General features: G+C 46.2%; 1 protein-coding gene across 1 annotated transcript in view; it reads right to left on the reverse strand.

Moving 5' to 3' along the window:
• The window catches only part of Snx29 (sorting nexin 29), a 477,564-nt gene that overhangs the window by 192,664 nt on the left and 264,846 nt on the right, over positions 1 to 20,054 (reverse strand). Inside the window, exon 15 of the mRNA XM_059269973.1 lies at positions 10,662 to 10,768. Within this exon, the coding sequence (XP_059125956.1) occupies positions 10,662 to 10,768 (107 nt within the window). The remainder of the gene's footprint in view (positions 1 to 10,661; positions 10,769 to 20,054) is intronic.

Here is a 20,054-nt window from a genome sequence, read left to right on the forward strand (position 1 = left end):
CTTTGCGCCTTTCCTGGAACTCACTTGGTAGCCCAGGCTGGCCTTGAACTCACAGAGATCCGCCTGCCTCTGCCTCACGAGTGCTGGGATTAAAGGCGTGCGCCACCACCGCCCAGCCTTATTCAATTCTTATTCAAATGTTGCTTTGAACTGGAAATGAGAACACTCATTTATTTGACAAGATTAAGGAATTGCTGTTAACTATGAAATTATAGATTTTTTTTTCTCTTATTTCCTTTGGAACAAGATCCTTTTATTTCAAATATATTCCACATGTTTATGAAACTTAAAAAAAATGTTTATGAGACTGATAAGGGACTAGGGAGATGGCTCCATCAGTAATGTACTCGCCATGCCAGCATGAGGACCTGGGTTCTATTCTATCCCTAGCAGCCAGGTAAGAAGCCAACTGTGGTGGCATGCAGTTGTAATCCTAGTGCTGGGGCGGTGGAGCTTGCTGGTCAGTCTTGTTCATTCACTGAGCTCCAGGCTGAGAGAGAGAGCCTGTCTCAAAATAAAACAGAGAGATGTAGAGAAAGATAGCTGATGTTGACCTCTGGCCTATACATGTGTACATAGACACACAGAGCTCCGTCTTCAAGGACCTTCCCTGGGGAACTTAGTCATTCCCAAACAAGACCACAGTGGAGGCCTGGAGAGTCCACACTGGGGAAAACCTACAGGCTGTGGTCACATGGCCTTGTGTCCCAACCACTCAGTCTCCAAGGGCCAGGGTAAGTGGCTGCTAGCTAACATGTCAGTCTGCTCTGTGTGGGTGTGGCCAGTTACATGCACTAACTGTCGACTGATTTTCTAAATTGCAGGGTCCTTATTGTTTACTGTATGAGTGTTATTAGTCCCTGAATTTTTGCTCATGGGTGAAATAAATGATGTATTAATGACAATTCTTCCAATCATGATGGCAGAGTTACCGTTAATGGTAAAGCCAGCTTAGGTATCCAACTGGAGCCAGGAACACACACCTCCATGACTACTCACTGCAGAAAAATGGGCATGAATATCACTTTAGGAAACTGCAAAAGTTCTCAAAACAGCTGGGACCTCAGGCACATGATGCCAACATTTGCTTCACAAATTGGCACTGACAGGTTCTGATGCTTTCCAAGTGGCCAGCAGTCATTTTCATACAAGAGAGGCATGGGCTTCCAAATAAAATACCAGATTCAGTGCAAGGACTCAGGAGAAAGAGCTCCAAGATCAGCATTAACCTGATGCTCCAAGTGAAAAGCATGATGGGAAGATTGTTTATTTTCTAGTCATGTGATGCTGAGGGGGTGAGACCAGGTTCTCATGTTATGTAAAAGGGAAAAAGTTTGTGCATGCAGCAGTTCAAGACACACAAGAGGTGCCAAAAGCTGGGGTGTAAGCTGCCAGTCAAGGCAGACCCAGTCAGCAGGCACAGGAAAGGAGCTGATCATGGGTGACAGTGAGCAGAAAGGCCACAAAAGGATGTGGCATCTAGTGATCTTATGCATAAGGAAAGTCTCTTATAAGTTGGGGCACTAGTAGCAGATGAGAGAAATAGACTCTGTTGGGGCAGAAGGAATGGGTTGGGTTGTTTGTGGTGGTGGTGGTGACTTGTGTGTGTGTGTGTGTGTGTGTGTGTGTGTGTGTGTGCGTGCGTGTGTAAATGTGTACGTGAGTACGTGCTCCTATGTCTGCATGTGTGAGTGCATCCATCTACATGTGTGCACACATATGTGGAGGCCAGAGGTCAACCTTAGGCATCACTCCTTAGGAGGCAACCACCTTGCTTTTTGAGGCCAGGTCTCTCACTGGCCTGGTTAAGTTAGGGTGGCTGGCCAGGGGATCCTCCTGTCTCATCCTCCAGCACAGGGATTATAAGAGCATAATTTTCTTGTTTTAATCTGGGTCTTGGGTTTGAACTCGGGCCCTCATACTATCATAAAAAAACACTTTACCAACTGTGCTGTCCCCTCAACCTCCTAGACAACCCAGGCTGGCCTCAAACTCATCTCCTCCTGCTTCAGCCTCCCAGGTGCTGGGGTCACAAGTGTGCAACACCACCCCCAGACAAGACAAGACTCTAAATCTAAGAAAGGAGAACTGGTCATCAGCAATGGGGACGTGGAGAGTGGTCAGGTGAGGGGCTGCCCCCGGAGCAGTGCTGCAGCTCAGGAGCGTCTGGTCCTCCAGGCTGAGATGCGCTGGGGAGCCGACACTCACCGCTGCTGGCTGCGGAACTGAAGACGGCACTCGGGCAGAGTGCTTGGCATTCCACCAAGACAGCAGCCACAACACCAGGGAAAGACACAAGGAGCAGGTTCTGCTGGGTCCCCAGAGTAGCCTGAACCTGAGGCTTAGAGAGGCCCAACAGAACGTGGAAAACTGGAACTCCTCTGATGTGGCATCAGGTGACCTCTAAGCCACCAGACTCCAAAGCCAATGGCAGAAAGAAGGAGCACAGTCTGGATGCTGTCCACATCTTACATTTCCTGGAGGCCAAGGCCTGAATGGACCAAGCGACTCTCAGGAGATCAGGGGGAACCACAGGAATTACACTTGAAAGAGAGAAAAGCAAGAGTCTTAGATGTGTCTTGGATGTATCCAACATCTTTGAACTTCAAAACCTCTGGTGAGAACAAATCTACGTCTCAGATCTTCAAGAGAGAGGGGAGGGTTTACAAAGAAAATCTGAGCATCATCGCTGGCGTGCCGAAGGAGGAGGGAGGAGCTGTGTAGAACAAGGACGGTGAGGTGCCAGCCTCTGCCGAGCTGCCTTCAAAGACTCCAGACAGTCCGTGACTCTGCCTCTGCCCTGCACCTTCCCCAGGATCACAAGGCTGGCCCCCTGGACAGGCACCACCTTCTTTATCTGTAAAAGCTTTGCTGGTCTTGGGGTAACGAATGGCCTGCTCTCTCCATGGCTAAGCCACTTTGCAGTCAAGAAAATGGAGGACTCAATCTAGAGAAGTAAAAGCCACTGAAGGATCATCTAGGCCTCAGCCCATCTTCACCATCACCAGCTCTATCAGAGAAGCTCAGGGGCACGCAAGCCTATGGGAGAGAAGACAGGCTGGGAGAAGGGGCACAGGCTGGGAGAAGGTGCTCCCAACCTGTGGGGCAGCCTGCTGCTCTGGGTCCTCCCCAGACTAAGCGTAGCTTCCTCCAACCCTAAGCGCCAAAACAGCGACTACCTCCTCTATGGAGCTCGTCTTTCCTCCTAGAATCCTCTTTTCTTTCTTTTTACTTTTTAATTTGTCATGTTGGGAATTGAATCTGGGGTTTCAACCACACCAGGCAAGTACTCTCCCTTGAAGACATCTAATATTTGCCATCGGAATCCATATTTCTAATCTGGGTTCCAGGACCCAGATATCAATATCCTACAAGTATTCAGTATCCTACAAGTATTTCACAAGGTACCTGAGTCCACTCAGTAGATGCTGTTGGAAGCTTATGGAACACCAAATGTATGCTGAAGCTGTGGTGGGTAACAAACATATGCCAGAGAGGCTCTGTCCACATTAACTCTTAGGAGCTCCCAGCCTGAGCCACTCCAGGTCACCAGAGAAGCATGTAATGACATGAAATATATGTGAGACATATCATTGCCGCCTTCTAGAGTGATGCCCTCCTCCAGGCATTGTGAGGCCAAAATAGGAAAAATACACCTTGCAGGTTAATGGTCTGTTTGCAGCTAGACAGTTATGAACCAGTTCCTGTTTGTCCTGTGTTAGGTCATTGCAAGTTAAGGTTTCTCTTTATAATTAAGAATAAATTCCTATTTCTTAGATCTGATGTAAACTGCAAAACATGTTTTTCAACCTACACTAAGCTTGCAACCCCAACCACATGATGTATATCCTTACCCTTGTTCCTTTCCTTTCATTCTATCTTTCTAGCAATGAGTAACAGCCAACTCTCTTGCCCCTGCAAACACCTTATCTCTCCTATAAAAAGGACCTCAAGAGGCTGGCAGAGGCTGCTCTCTCCAATCCTGACTTAGGGTGAGACATTGGGCTGGCCAGTCCCATGTGTTCCCCTGCTTTAATTGGACAACTGTGGATTTGGTCTTTTCTCCTTGGGATCCTCACATCTAACATAACATCTCCAACACTAGTGCTGCACGGATCTATTAGCTGCTGCTGCTGCTTGTCCTGCAGTATGTCTACCCCTCTCCTCCCTATTTCACTCTCTAGACCAGTGGCTGTCCCTTCTCTTCTGTCACATGAAGCCTTTCTTTTCCATCAGCAAGCTCAGCTCCCAGGGCACAGGAAGAGGTGATGGGTTTGTGACATGGTGCTCTGCTTCTTCCTTGTGGAGAAATCTAGCGAATTCATTAACTTTGAAAAGTGGTGATCAGTAGCCAGAGAGCACTGAGCCTTCCTCAAGCAACTCTTTGGAGGCCACAAGTCATGGGCATGAAGTCTCAGCCTACCACCTGGAACTACAGGACACACTGGAGAGTCGGCAGCAGTCACATTACCCATGTGTTCCCCTGGCAGATCACCTACAGCTGCCACAGCCCTCCCTTTCTTCTTCATGTATCAGTTTCCTGTGGCGAAATACCTGGAAAGGGCAACGTGAGGAGGGGAGGTTTCATTTGGGCTTGCAGCTCACAGACACAGCCCATCATAACAGGGAGGCCATACAGGAGCCCGAGCTGAGACTGCACACGTGTGGCAGAAAGCAGAGAGATGATGGCTGGTGTTCAGTTTGCTTCCTCCTTACTTAGTCCTGGCCATGGAAGGGTACTGCCCATATTTAGCATGGGTCTTCCCACCTACTACAGTTAAACTAATCTAGATAGCTCCTTGTGGACATGCCCAGAGATTTGTCTCCTAGGTGATTTTAGATCCTGTTAACAAACTATTAATTATCACATTTGGTTTCTGAAGAACAAATCACTGGGTTTCAGAAACAATCTGGACTGAGCTTAGGTTAGTGTTGGGGTTGGATTGGCTTTGCAGTGCTGTGGGGAGCCAGGACCTCATGCATGCTAGGTGAACCACACCCCAGCCCTGAAACACTCAGTCTTCAGCACAGATGGCTTCGTGGTGCTCACTGGGACTCAAAGGGGCCCAGATGCTGGGTTCTTAACAACCAAGAACAAATGTGTGGTATGCATGTGCAAATGTGGACAAACTGTGTGCTTCAAAAGTCAGACACCAAGAAAGCACGCTCAGGAGTTCCCTTCACTCTGGGCTGAATGGCAATGTTTGGGATCCTCCAAGCAGTCACAGTATTGAAAGAATAAGTTTCTCCCTCGTGGCCCTGCTAAGAAGGGAAGTTGGACAGCTGCCCAAGTTCCCCACCTCCCACTACACTGGCTCCCTACTCCACTTCATGAGTATTTATCCCTCTCTGGGTAAACACAGCCACTGTGCAGTAACAGAGAACATGGCAAATAGCCTCTGAATGGCTCCATTCACATGAACACAAGGTTAGCAGAGTAACTAACACTACCACAGCTACAAGAAAGGACAGGAGTCTCCCCCTTCCTAATCAGAGAAGGAAAAGCCACCTGGATAGAAAATGCCACTTGAGGGCCTGGGAAGACGGCTCAGTCTGCAAACTGCTTGTCACACAAGATGAGGGCTTCAGTTTGATGCCCAGATCTCTCATAAAAAGAGGTGTGGTAGAGCACAGTCGGTGCTGAGGAGGCAGAGATGGGGAATCCCTGGGGCTCACTGCTCAGCTAGCTTCACCAAATCTGTGATTCACAGGCCAGTGAGAGACTCTGCCTCAAAAACAAAGCAGACAGTTCCTAGCAAACATCTGGGGTTGTCCTTTTACCTCCAGATGCACATTAACAAAACACACATTCACACACTCGCACACAGGAAGGAAGGGAGGGAGGGAGGGAGGGAGGGAGGGAGGAAGGGAGAACCACTTGAGGACATTTTTACTTCTACCCCATGTGAATCTCAGTTCACTAACCAGAACCAAAAACTCTCTTGTTCCAGGTAAGGAAACTACAAGGGGGAGGGGGGAGCTTAGTCTGGCAAGAGAAACCTTTAACCCTGCACCACCAGTGCTGACTTTCACATGGCTGCCAAGAACACAAGACAAGGGGATCCGAAAGCAACTTCCTCCATGACCTCAGCTCTGCACACATAGCTAGGGTTGGTATGGAGAGATGGGAGACTATACCATGGTTACAGTGGGTGGTGAATCAGCCTTCGTACACCTACAGTGAATAGTCCTCTAACCCACCTGCCTCTCCAGACACAGTGCCACCTCTCTCGTGTCCACCCTGTTCCTCCAACCTGCCTTCTTCCCTACACAGGGCCTTTATCTTTGTTGTTGCTTCTGCACAAAGTGGGCAATAGTAAACCCCCAACAACGGAACTCACAATGAGCTAATAATGCTTTCTTGGTCTTCTCGATGCCAACCTTGCACCTGGAGGAAGCTATACAGCATGTCTGCCACCAGATATCATAGTTTGAATATCATACAGCCTCCCCCACAAGATTCATGTGCTAAATACTTAGGTAGCCAGTCAGCTAGTGGTGATGTTGTGGGAGGCTATAGAACTCTAAGATGGAGCTGGGGCGGCGGTGGCACACGCCTTTAATCCCAGTACTCAGGAGGCAGAGCCAGGCTGATCTCTGTGAGTTTGAGGCGAGCCTGGTCTACAGAGTGAGATCCAGGACAAGCACCAAAACTATACAGAGAAACCCTGTCTTGAAAAACCAAAAAGAAAAAAAAGAAAAAAAACAACTCTAAGGTGGAACCTGTAAGGATTATGTCCTTAATTATGTCACTAGCCTGCGACGGCATCCCAGCCTAAAAAGCAGCTTGCTCTCTGTGTGCTTTCTTTTGTATCGCCTCTCCTTCCATACTCTTCCCCCCTGCGCGGTCCCCCCCCTCTCTCTCTCCCCCAATAAAGCTCTAGAAAGGTAACCATGGCTCGTGACTCTTCTGTCACCAACACATCCGGCACTCTCTTCCATCGGCATGGCTACCGTGGGCGGCAGCCAGCCACGAGCACTGCCGCTTAACCAACAGAACCTAGCTGGAAAAGGTACACTATGGCCTTATTTTGGTTCTGGTTAAAATGCTAACAGAGTTGAGGTCAAGGCCTCTTGAAAATTATTAGAGTCCAGCCCTAATGATCTCTTTCCCAGGAGCCCAGAAGAGACACTACTAACGGCAGTGGGGGTAACATGCAGGAAAATAATCTAAGTACACCGGGTTCTTTTGTCCGTCCACTTTATTTCTCTAAGACAAAATTCTATCTACACAGCTTTAGTTTTCTTCTCACACTCAGCTCCTCTCTGTCCCTTTTCCTCCTGTCCTCTCATAGCCCTAAGTTCTTCTGCTTTCAATCTCATCTTCGTCCTCAGTTCCTCCATCCATGCTCATTCCTTCCTTTCCTACTCTCCTGACCTGACCTGATCCACCTACCATCTTCAAAAATTCTGCCTTGTTCTTTCTTCTCTGGCCATTCCGCCATGCTACTCAATCCTCCTTCACCTGGTATGCAAAAAAAACCCTTTCGTTCTTAGTCAATTGCTCTGGAATGCCATTTGGCCTGTGAGGGGAAGGATGGTCTGAGCTTCATTTGCACAAGAAACAAAGCTATGCATCTACACATCCACCTGTCTCCTTGGTCTAGGAGACAGGCGTTGACTCTGTAAGGGTATTACCTTAGTTCAGATCAGCAGTGCATCTGAGAAGCTTATTCTGTTTACTGTTATGGCCTAGGAGTTATGAGCGCACAAGAAATTGATAGCAGGAAACAGCTGATACATTAAAAGCCGAATAACATAAAATACTCCTTGAGATTTGGCTTCCTTCAGAAGGATTCCTTGATCCATCCAGGTATAGCTTTACCATAAACAGCTGAATCTTGTTTCATATTCTTGCAGCCTGCAAAAACAACCTGTTCCCACAAGGAGCCAAGTTCAACCACCCATCCTTGATATATATCAATTAAAACGAATTAATAGTGAAAACCAGAAAAGGGAGATTTATTTAATTTAGCCACACTGGAATGGTGACAAAAATGTCCAGTGACCTCTCCTCATGTCCTTCATCAGGGTCCTGAAGTGAGGTTAAGGTTTGAGGAGAATGTGAGAGTTCTGCATAGCTAAACAGTTCCCAGTCAAGGAGTGGCCCTGCCCAACACTGTCTGGACTCTCCAGCAAGGCGGGCTGGTAACTTCTCAGCACTGTGTAAAAACCTCTTGCTGGGAGACAAGTTCCTCCTATGGATGGCACCAGGCTTTCTTTTTTCCCAGCATTCGATTCCTGAGGAATTCCAGTTTCTTGGAGTCTATTGTTTCAATAGTCTGATAGAAAAATGAGGGACACGAGTGTCTGTCCGAAAGTAACCTCACTCCTGCCAGGCCAGTTAGAAAAGCTCTCCAGTTGGTAGAGATATGAGGAGTCTCAGCTACTCCACCATGCTTCCCCACCATGCTGAACCCTGAGCTAAAATAAATTCTCTTCTCTTCCTTCAGGCACTTTATCACAGTAACAAAAAAGCAACTAGTGTACCAGTGATCAGCGGGTGCCAGGAAGACATCGCCTAACCAGCACCAACACACGGTCTTCCCATAGCCCACCCACTTTCACACTGACAGCCCCACTCCACTCACCTTCATTCTGATAACGCTTTTTTCCCCTAGCTTATGGACTCTTCATTCATTGACTAAATTAACACAGCCCTGTCCTGGGAGAATTTAAAAATATGTTTCCTCAAAGCTTGCTTATCACTTGCCAATAAAAAGTTCTTGACACAGGCAGGATACCGCTTCTGCCTTCAGGAACTTGGTATCCACTGAAAGACACCTGCGATGGCTATTCTTGGTTTTCAACTTGACTACATCTGGAACTAACCAAAACCCAAGTGGCTAGGTACATCAAAGGGATTTTTCTTAATTAAATCATCTAAAATGTAAAAACCACCTTTAATCCAGATCATTTGAGGTGGAGACCCACCTTTAATCTAGGCCACACCTTGGTGGCAGCCCATAAAGACATGGGAAAAGGAACCTCTTGCCCTTTGCCTGCTTGCTCTCACTCTCACTGCCAAGTCCATTCCTTCACTGGCTTTAGAGCCTTCTTCAGGATTCCAGTGTCTACGGAAGACCAGCTGAGACATCTAGCCTCATGGACTGAACAACTACTGGATTACTGGACTTCCTATTGGTAGACAGGTTTTGTTGTCTAGCTGGACCACAGCCTGTAAGCCACTTCAGTAAGTCCCACTTAGACAGACAGACAGATGATAGATTCATTCTATCAGGTCTGTTCCTCTAGAGAACTCTGACTAATAAAACACCCATACAGGTTACCACACCCCGGCAGGTGGGAACTGTTTCCACCACAGCTCCATGGCCCCAGTATTCAGGCCCTGTCACCACACAACGTTATTCATGATCCACTGAGAAAAGCGTTTGGACAGAGCTCTGCTGGCCCTGGTTTCTGATCCTTCCTTATCAGCCTGTCTTGTCAAACTGCAGCTTGCCTTCCCCTAAACTCACCCGAGTTAGAACTCAAGTTGTTTGTACCATCACTTTTCTCTGAAGTCAAGGATTGACCCTAGAGCCTGGCATATACTATGCATACGCTCTCTCACAGAGCTATACCCAACTTTTATAACTGTGAAACAGGGTTTCACTAAGTTGCCCAGACTGACTTTGGATTTGGTCCCTCCTGCCTGGACCTCCTGAGTCACCAGGACTCTAGGTACGCGCTTCTGTGAGCACTGTTCTAAGATGCGACTGGATTCCACCGGTAACAGCTCTCTAGAATGCATCTGTGTGTGTGCTTAAGTGGCACACAGGCACGCTTTCCTTTGTACGCTATGCTTGTCAGGCTCCTATCAGGGTGACACACACTTGAACCAAGACACAGGTAAGAGCAAACTCTTCAAGGTAACAGCTAGCAAAGGCTCTCTGTGGAGTCCTCAGACAGCCGGCCACCTCCTTAGAAGCCATTCCTCTTACTACGTTCACGTCTTTCTTCAACTGTCTCCGGTCCCTTCTGGCAGTCAGCTCATCTTCCACTAAATATGAACGACATCTGACAACATTTACCAGCACGAGGTTGTATGAGGATTTGCTCCTCTCTGAATCTTGTACATCTGAGATTAGAGTCTTTTCTTGTGTGTGTATACACACATGTGCTAATTTTGTGGAAGTCCGAGGACAACCTTGGATGACACCTTCAGAAATGACATACACCTCTTGAGACAGGTTCTCTCATTGGCCTAGAGCTTATCAATTGGGCTAGCCTGGTCTTCTTGTCCTTGCCTCTATAGTACTCAGATTATAAGAGTGCGTCACCACACCCAGCTTTTTTTTTTTTAACCTGAGTTCCAGGATGCAGCCCTGGGTCTTCAGGCTCGCACAGCACTCTGACTGGACCTTCTCTGCAGCCCTGAGGTCTTTCGCTTTTAGTGTTACATACTCACACTTCTGCTCCTATTTTCTTGCCACAGGTGCCAAGTGTTTCTAGCTGAGTAATGCTTTTCAGAGAACCGACTTTCCCTTCTCCATCCAGTGCTCTGAGTTTATCTTTTTGTGTTTCATCTTTCTGTATCTTGTGCTGGCTGGTTGCATTGGCAGGCAGGCCCTCAGCTCAATCATACCAGAGCAGCCAGCATTAGGGACAACCACAGCTTCAGGAAGTGGGGACATGGGACCCACCTGGGCCAGCCTTACCTCAATGAGCTTCCTCTCATAGGAGCTCGCCAGCTCCTCAGCAACTTCCCCAGGCTTCTGTTCAGGGACTGCAACTTCTCCATCAACGTTCCAAAGACTGGGGACAACTTTAAAAAAAGAAAGACACTCAGGTAAGTGTCTTAACATGCATCAAGAATTACTCTCTCATTTTAATGCATGTGTTTATTTACTATTTATGAACGTGTGTGTGTGTGTGTGTGTGTGTGTGTGTGTGTGTATGCACAATTTCTCCAGTGAGAAAGCTCTTTATAAGGGAAAAAAAAATCACAATTAGTAATTACTTCATCACTACACCCTTACGCAGTACAACAAAGCAAGGGATAGTAAACAGTCTCCTGAAGGTATATAAGGGTTACTGGAGTTCTACACAGGAGTTTGAAGGGTGGCCTCATCAGCCCTGAAAGCCTTGGGGGAAAGTAGAAACATCTCAGCAGTATACAGGCTCATGTATACATCTTTTGTATTGGCCAAACTTATTCTGGGAGGTGGTACCTGTCTACAGTTTGCTATGGAACAGTGCTGGGTATTAGGTCCCAGGTTGTGGTGGTTTGAATGAGAATGGCCCCCACAGGCTCCTATGTTTGAATACTTGGTCCCCTGCTGCTACAACTGTTTGGGAAGGATTAAAAGGTGTGGCCTGTTTCAGGAGGTGTGTCATTGGGGATGGACTTTGAGGTTTCAAAAGGCTTAAGCCATTCCCAGTGTGCTCTCTGCCTCCTGACTACAGATCCAGGTGTGATCTGCTCTGCTCTGCCATCATGGACTCTTATCTCTCTGAAACCATAAACCCAATTAAATGCTACCTAAGGTGTTTTAGTCAGGGTGTTTTAGCACAGCAACAGAAAAGCAACTAATAGAGAAGTAGAAACCAGAACCATATGTAAAGGCTCCTTAGAGCAGTGGTTCTCAACCTTTCTAATGTTGCGACCCTTTAACAAAGATCCTCATGTTGTGGTGACCCCCCCCATCATAACATTAACATTATTTTGTTGTTACTTCATAACTGTAATTGCTACTGTTATAAACTATAATATAAATATCTAATAATCAGGATATCTGATATGCAACCTCTATGAAAGGTTGAGAACCACTGCCTTAAACAGTCTTGGGAAAAGTCTCTGAAATCATTGCATCAAATCACTGCAAGAGCATGCAATGGGATACTGGCCCCCAGGTCATGATACACAAGGCATGGTCACCCATGAGTGCCTATTTTATACTGAAGACCAAATAATTAAAAACTGAGAATGAGCCAGGAGCTCCAAAGACACTAAGAGAACAAGACCAAACTAGGGGGGCAGCACTGGACGAAGAAGCCCAGTGACACGCTTTACAAACGTAGACCAGGCTCTGCTTCCAGCAGATGCTAAGAGGCACAAGCCCTGAATGCCTATTAACCAAAATGGGATTACATTAGGTCAAAAGAAAGGCCTAAGGCAGCCCCAGGTGGCAGGGAGTGGCCTCCAGGACTGCAATGCAAGCACTGGGACCCTTCAAGCTTCACATAACCTACTGGCTACTGCAGAGCCAGCCTCCAGCAGTGCAAGGTATGCAAAAATAATCCACAAATGCAGCCAGGGATAGACTTTTCTACCTGAGGGGTAAATAAGGAAACACACTTTCTGATGGTAACTTTCTCTTTTACTTCATCTTAAAACATCCTCTCTCTGAAAATCTAGCTGTCTCCACACAGCCACATTTTCCACACATTTCTTCTACACAGCAATACATCTTCACGTGACCCATGGCTGAGTTTCAGGCAGCCCAATAACCAAGTGGCCATCAACCATAGCTGGGTGGCCTATGGGAGAAACAAGGCCTTCGGTGACAGTGAAACATCCTGCGTTCTGAAACTTTAAGTTGATTTTAACGACTGCAGGGAGTGACCAGTAACACCTAACACTTGAGGTATTGAAGAAAACTTAAAGATTCCAGTAAAAGATGATTCAAGGAGCATGTTAAATTCATTTCCTTTAAAATCCCATTAAAATATGAATTGTTTTTGGTCAAAAGAAAATAGAAAGTTGTAGAGGAAATGGAACAACAAAAATTATAGTAGCTGAGAGTCAGACAAGCAAAGGAGTTAGTAGATTTCAGCCCTGGATACACGTAACTGACTTGAACAGAACGACTCATGAAAGATTGCACACTGCCAGCGAGACACAGACTGGCCTGAGAGGCAAACAGGAATGAAATCTGCCAAGGGCAAGAAGTCCTGGGAGAGCTGCAGTCGGAACACTGGTCTGCTCTATGGAGAAGCCAACTGTAGAGCTGGGTGGAGTCGAAAGTTAGGATGCCTTACTGAAAACAGGGAGGTGAAGTCAATCCACAAGAACCTTGTGAGATGTCCCAGACTCCTCTCCTCGACTCTACTTGCTCCCTGAACAGCAGAGACCTGTCACACATCTCCCAAGCAAGGTGACAGAATAGGTCCTCCTGGGAATCCAAAAAGCTCAAGAGGAAAACCTGAGGAGACTCTGGCAGGGCTGTCACTAGGAATGGTACAGCCAGGGAGCCCTGCCAAAAAGCAAAACCTAAATAAATATGCACAAGGCTTCTACCAGCTTTCTAGCATCCTGCCCAACCCCAAGGAGACAGCCAGACATCGACTTGCCTTGAAACAAGCACCTAGGACAAAGAAACGTGTGACTTGTAGAGAAAAAAAGCCTCACTCTGGGAACTTCCCAGCCAAATAACCAACATCCTCAGGGACAAAGAGAAGACTCACATGAAACAAGAAGAGAGCGATGTCCACAAAAGGTAAAAGAGTTCTTTTCAAAGGAGGCCATGATAGCAGGAGAGGAACACTGCCCACAAGGGGAAGGGGTGGGAACATTTCCAAAAACAGAGGCAGAGACCCCAAGATGAAAATGGAAGCACAGAACTGCTAAGAAGAAAGAAAGGAGAAGCTAACAGAAAATAGGAATTCAAAGGCCTAATTCAGCAATTTATCAGATACAGCTATCAAAACTGAAGAGCGAAGGGCACCCACCACAACGGAGGGAAAGAGAACACCTTGGGACCAGGAAGAACAGGAAAAGGGGGCAGGCCTCTGGAGAGGACAGAGGGTTTCCAGGACAGGAAACTAGAAACTGAAAAGGCTTCATGAAAGCCACATAGCAGACTGGCAAACCATGCAGGACGCCCTCAACACGCTCAGGGAAGTCAGCTCTGTCCTGAGTGTACACTGTTGGATTCTGCCGTTCCTCCAGCTGCATGACCGCACATGTGCAGTTCGGTAGCTAAGCAAGGGGTCTTACGATTACGTCATCAGTGCACGGCATGATGGTCACACAATCGGCGCAGGCTTGGCGTAGCTCCATAAGCCCACCTGTGCATGTGCACAGAATCCTTAAAAAGCCAGACACAGACTCCTCCTCTCTCTCCTCTCTCACTATCTCTCTCTCCCTCTTTCTGTACATGTGTCTCCCTAAGTCCTGGTTACTCTCTTCTGTCCCTCCTCCTCCTCCTAATAAAGCTCTGATACTGGGGTTTGTCATGGCTCGTGACCTTTCTCTCACGGTAACCAGTGCCGAGTATTATTTAAATCCAACATATACCAAGCAAACCATATGAGACACACAACTCACAAAGACTTACTCCCACTTAAGGAAGGAAAATCTAGGAAGAATAAAACAGACAAGCTAAGATAAAAGGAATCTAAAACAACAGTGAGTCAGAGAACCACTTATAAAAATCCAAACAGCAGAAACTATCCATGAATACCGAGCAATGAACAGATAAGCAGAGCAGCTCTCCAGATGGAGGAATATTACTCAGCCAAGAAAAAGTAGAGGCTAGTTCATGCTGTTTTGGAAACTTTTGAGGTCCTGCCTCTTAGTTTCCTTCCTAGGGGCCCAGAAGAGACGCTACTAATGGTGGGAATACTCTGTGGGAAATGAATCTAAGTACACCATGCTCTTATGTCTGTCCACTTTATTCCTCTAAAACAAAATTCTATCTACACAGCTTCAGCTCTGCCCTCGCACTCAGCTCCTCTCTGTCCCTTCCCTTCCTGTCCTCTCATAGTCCTGGTTCTAACTAAGCTCTTTTGCTCTCGACCTCATCTTCATCCTCCGACCCTCCATCCATTACGTTCTTTTCTCTCTTACCTTCCTCCGGCCAACTCAGTTCACCTACAATCTGCAAAAACTCTGCCTTGCCTCTTCCTGGTTGGGTGGGGCAACTCTGCTCGGGGCTAGGAATTCTGACTCAATCCTTCACTGCATCTGGTATGCAAAAAATCCCTTTTTTTCTGAGTCAAATGCTCTGGAATGTCAGTTGGCCTGTGAGAGGAGGGAGGGTCTGAACTTCATTTGTACAAGAAACAAAGCTATGCACCTAGCTGTCCCCTAGGCAGTGTCTCCGGAAGGGTGTTTACCTTAAGTCAGGAGACTGTTTGCCTTTATGGCCTAGGATGCTTGAGAAGTATTTCAGATAAATACATTGTTCGGAGTTCTTGGAAGCATACATAGCATACAAGAAAATCATTTCAGGAACCAGCTACTATATATACAAAAGCTAAAATATCACCGAGACTCTTTACGCCATGGCTTGACCTTCAGAAAAGTCTTTGACCTTGCCAAGTAGTAGCTTTCATGACAGTAGCTGGATTCCATACATTTTCCTGCGGCCTGCAGCAATGCTGCAGCATGAAGAAGCCTTGAAAGCACTCTACTAGGTGAAAGAAGACAGACAATGAGCCCATTCACAGGAACTTTCCACAGACAGTCACGCAGGAGCTGGGAAAGGAAGCATGACTGCTAATGGGCATGCAGTTTGATCCAGAAGAGGGATGAACATGTTCTAGAATCAGTGCTGATGGGTTTACAACTCAGTGAATTACAGAGAAGCAAAAGAACTGTGCATAATGAAAGGATTGTACAGAATATAAACTCAGTCTCAAAACCAATACCCAAGAATGATGGTACATGCTGCAATCCAAGCACTCCAGAGTCTGAAGCAGCAGAATGCTGCATTGTAAGCAAGCTTGGGTTACCTAGACTTCAGGAGAAGAGAGGGGAGGAGAAGATGATAGTGGTGGTGGTGGAGGAGGTGGAGGAAGTGGTAGTGGAGGTGGAGGTGGTGGTAGTGGTGGTGGTGGAGGAGGTGGTGGTGGTAGAGGTAGAGGTGGTGGTGGTGAAGGTGGTGGTGGAGGAGGTGGAGGTGGATGTTGTGGTGGTGGTAGTGGTGGTATTCTGAACTCTTATTTTAATTTTTTTTAATTTATTTATTTTTAGTTTATGAGTGTTTTACCTGTATGTATGTCTGTGTGAGGGTGTTGGATCCTGGAGTTACAGACAGTTGTGAGCTTCCATGTGGTTGCTGGGAATTAAACCCAGGCACTCTGGAAGAGCAGCCAGTGCTCTTAACCACGGAGCCATCTCTCCAGACCCCCGAACTCTTATTTTAAAGGCAAAATAAAAAGCGGAATGAGAAGGTATAAAAAGTCAGCAGGGGACATAAGGAGAGCTTACCTCAAGAAGTAACTGATAGGAAGCTGAAATGCTTAAATACAGGGGAGGCCCCTGTAGAGAAGGCCCGTGGAACTCAAGAATGATGTAGTATGTAGAACACCAAACAAAACAAAGCAGGAGAAAAAAGCAGGTACAATCTCCAGGAAAAGCAAGCTGCCCCATGGGAAAAAGCCCATGTACCTGACGGCTTAGCACGTTTAGAGCCACAGAAGCAGGTCACAAAACTGGCATGATTGTGCCGAGGCTGGGGGTCAGGTGTGAGTGTGTGTTGAACAAAGCTGAGGGGGTTAAAACAAAAGTGACCCTCTTCTTCACACTGAGAAACCAACAGCGCTTACAATGAATAGCCAAAAGGTAGCCACAGACTTGTTCAGAGACACTGAGGTAACTACTAGAGAAACAGTACAAAATAAAATTCAAATAGAGGAAGTGGGGGAGTGTGGCGGGGCCAGACCTCTCCTCTTGTACGATAAGGCTAAGAATACTAATAATGGTGAGTCTGTGGATCTAGAAAGCCCTGTTTTGGAAACACAGGCTCAACTCTTATAAGCTATGTTAGTCAGAATTTCACTCCATACAAATACAAACACTGAACTTTGAAATGAGACTTAGAAAAGTTGGGACACATTGGGAGTGGTGGTGTACCCCTGTATCCCAGCACAGGAGGTGAAAGCAAGTGGATCAGGAGTTCAAGCTCATCCTTGGACACAGAGCCAGTTCAGGCTAGCCTGACTGCCTCCACAGCTGTCCCAAAACAGCAGAGGGCAGGTGAAGTGGCTGGGCATGTGAGGCACATCACAGCCCAGCCCGCTGAGCTGAGCTCATCCCAGAGCCATGGGGGAGGAGTGCAGAGTGCCACACAAAAAAGACACAAACAAACAACAAAACTAAAACAGTAACCAAGATATTAGTAATGGAAACATTAGGGGCCCCTCTTGGGTTTCTTTGTCTTATTAATAAAAGAATTGATGGACCAAATGGGAAGTGGGAAGATAATCATATTAGAGGGTAAGAGAAAAAGCAGAGAGAGGGCAGGCTGTTCATCTCAGCAGCTGCCCAGAAAAGAATGGAGGAGAAGACAGGACAAATCACTTGAGTTGAGCCTGCTGTAGGCCAGACACGTGGCTGCAGACAGACACACAGCCGAGGGAGACAAAGAAAGAGGGAGGAAGCCAAGGTGTAAGGAAGCATGCTTAGACCAGAAAAGAAAGAAGAGTAAAGGTGACACTTTTCTGAGTAGTTCAAAAAGAGCAGGCCACCCTACAAAGGGGCATGGCTGAGCTCTGGCAGAGACTGGCTGGGGACAGGAATGCTGGGAAGGAAAAGCACATCATCTCACTAAAGAACTGTGCCACCTTAGCGTGGTTTAAGGCAAACCTATCTTCCAAGTGGTGGTCCCTTGACCAGGTCATTGGTCCACACTACCAGATTAACTCGTAAGGGAGGAGACAATGGCATGTCTCCACTTTTTAACAGCAGCAATGCAGGAGCAGGGCAGAGGTCCTCAACGAGCACCGGCCTGGAGCTGTAAGCAGATGTCTGACAGAGCTCAGCGCAGGTAACTATCCAACATGTGTAGCTGATGACCCCCCAAGGGTCTGGCACCCCAAATACCTTTGGACCTAGGGTGTCTCTCTCACCAACATGGAGCCTCTGCACATTAGGAAGTTGTGTCTTGCTAACCTACAACATGTCTCCCCACCTCAGCCATTGATCCACGGGGTCTTCCCCCAGACTCCAAAGTGTATTTAGGAAGAATCAGCAATATTCCATGCTGGGCAAAGGAGACATGGAAATAGTTTTTTTCAAGTTGGACTCCATGCTGGTTTTTTTGTTTGTTGTGTGTTTGGTTTCTGGTTTCTGGTGCTTTTTTAAGAGAGAGAAAGAACATAAGTTGGGTGGGTAGGGAGGTGGGGGAGGATTTGAGAAGAGTTAGGGAAAGGGAAAGAATATAATCACAATATATTGTATAAAATTCTCAAAAAATAAAAAATTGTTTTGTTTAGCATGCGTATGTACATGTGGGCACAGGCATGCAAGTGGGAGTGATGTACACGTATGCACGCACATGTGCACAGACATGCTCCTATGAGTGGTGTCAGAGGACAATTTGGGAGAGTCAGTTCTCTCTATTATCACCACATGCGTCCTGAGTATTGAACTCAGATCACCAGGCTTGGCAGCAGGCATTTTCTCCCATGAAGCTATCTCGCTGGTCCAGAAATAGACTTTTAGACCTTCAAGGCCAGGGGCAGACTCTAAACAGCCATGAGGATTTCTCATAGACTCTAGTCAGGTTACCTTCTCCTGCTGGTCTGGTTTAGCTCCTGCAGCTAAGCAAGCATGTCAGACACTTTACTTTTTTGTGCAAAATAACATCAAAACTGAGTCCCAGTATGCCACACTTTTCTCATCAGCCCACAGCCACAAATGTGGCACCTGAAACTAATCAACAACAGAGTCCTATAGACATCAAAATTCCACTGAAGGTAAGAAGACCCCACACAAAACCTTCACAGAACAGACAACTGAGCTACACTGTGTCCAATGCATCTGTAAAGCATGAGGACTCGTGTGCACAGTGAGGGAAGCCATGATTGGGTTAGATACCACTTACCCCCATGAGGCCTGTTATACATCCTGCTGAAAAGTAACGATACAACATCTGATTTGAATTGTTTATTGTCATGTCAAGATGACTTCATTAGCCTTTAGAGTGAGATAATATTTGAGTATTCAAAGAAGATACCACAAAGGAAGTCTGAGTAGTGTCTTGATCTGAGGGCCCAGCAAGTTACACTACCATTATTCTCCCATCACCCAAAATAAACACAGATGTGGAGAAGACCCATGAGGATTGAATTCTGAATTTCACAAAAAGTCTGTCAGATATTCTAAGCCTGCAGGCCAAAGATGCATGCCTCCAGCATTACAGAGGAACTTGGGTAACTGTCCAGGCAGCTGTTTCTGTCATTTCTATAGTTTTAGAAGTTGTTTGTTCTGCACTTCCTGTTCACTCAGGTAATATTATACCTTTTGTGGGTCTCTGATGGGGTTAAGGAATAGTTATAGTTTTACAGTTTTCCTTGTTACCAAATTCAGAAAAGAAACTTATATATGAGATGTAAAGCTTATAAGGTTGAAAAACAAAAGCTTAAGTTGTTTATCTAGGAAAATGTCTTAAGGTCTAAAAAGATATTTTTGGATGGTAATACAAGTTATGATAGAAAGTGGTTTAGGTATAAAACTTTGGACTCACTAAGATAGGATAAACAATATAGTACTTTCTCTGAATTTCCCAAATACAAATGTACTGGACATTGTAAATGTAATCCTTACTTGATAATTGTTCTTATTGCATATAGTTTTATGGTGTTAAGAGTTAAAACCTTTTCTTTTAATTTAGACAAAAAGGGAAAATGTTGTAGAACACTGTTTACACTGTGAAGATGTGTCCTTGCCAAGGCACCTTCTGATTTGGTTTAATAAAGAGCTAAATGGCCAATAGCTAGGCTGGAAGAGAATAGGCAGGATTTCCAGGGAGAGAAAGAACTCTGAGAAGAAAAAAGGTAGGTGCCAGCAAGAGATGGAGAGGAAACAGGAGGTATGAGATGGAGAGAGGTAATGCCACATGGCAGAATGTAGATTAATATAAATGGGTTAATTTATGTTATAAGACATAATTGAGAACAGGCCTAAGCTAAGGCTGAGCTTTCATAATTATTAAGTCTCCATGTTGTTATTTGTGAGCTGGCAGCCCAAAGAAAAATCCAATTACAGCCATCTGCATGTCGGATGTTTTCACTGTGATTAGTAACAGTGGCAAAACTGCAGCTGTAAAATAGCAATGAGAACGACTCAATGGTTGGGGGTCACCACAGCATAAGGAACTGTG

This window comes from Peromyscus eremicus, chromosome 8a (genome assembly GCF_949786415.1).
Source record: "Peromyscus eremicus chromosome 8a, PerEre_H2_v1, whole genome shotgun sequence".
NCBI classification, from domain to species: Eukaryota; Metazoa; Chordata; class Mammalia; order Rodentia; family Cricetidae; genus Peromyscus; species Peromyscus eremicus.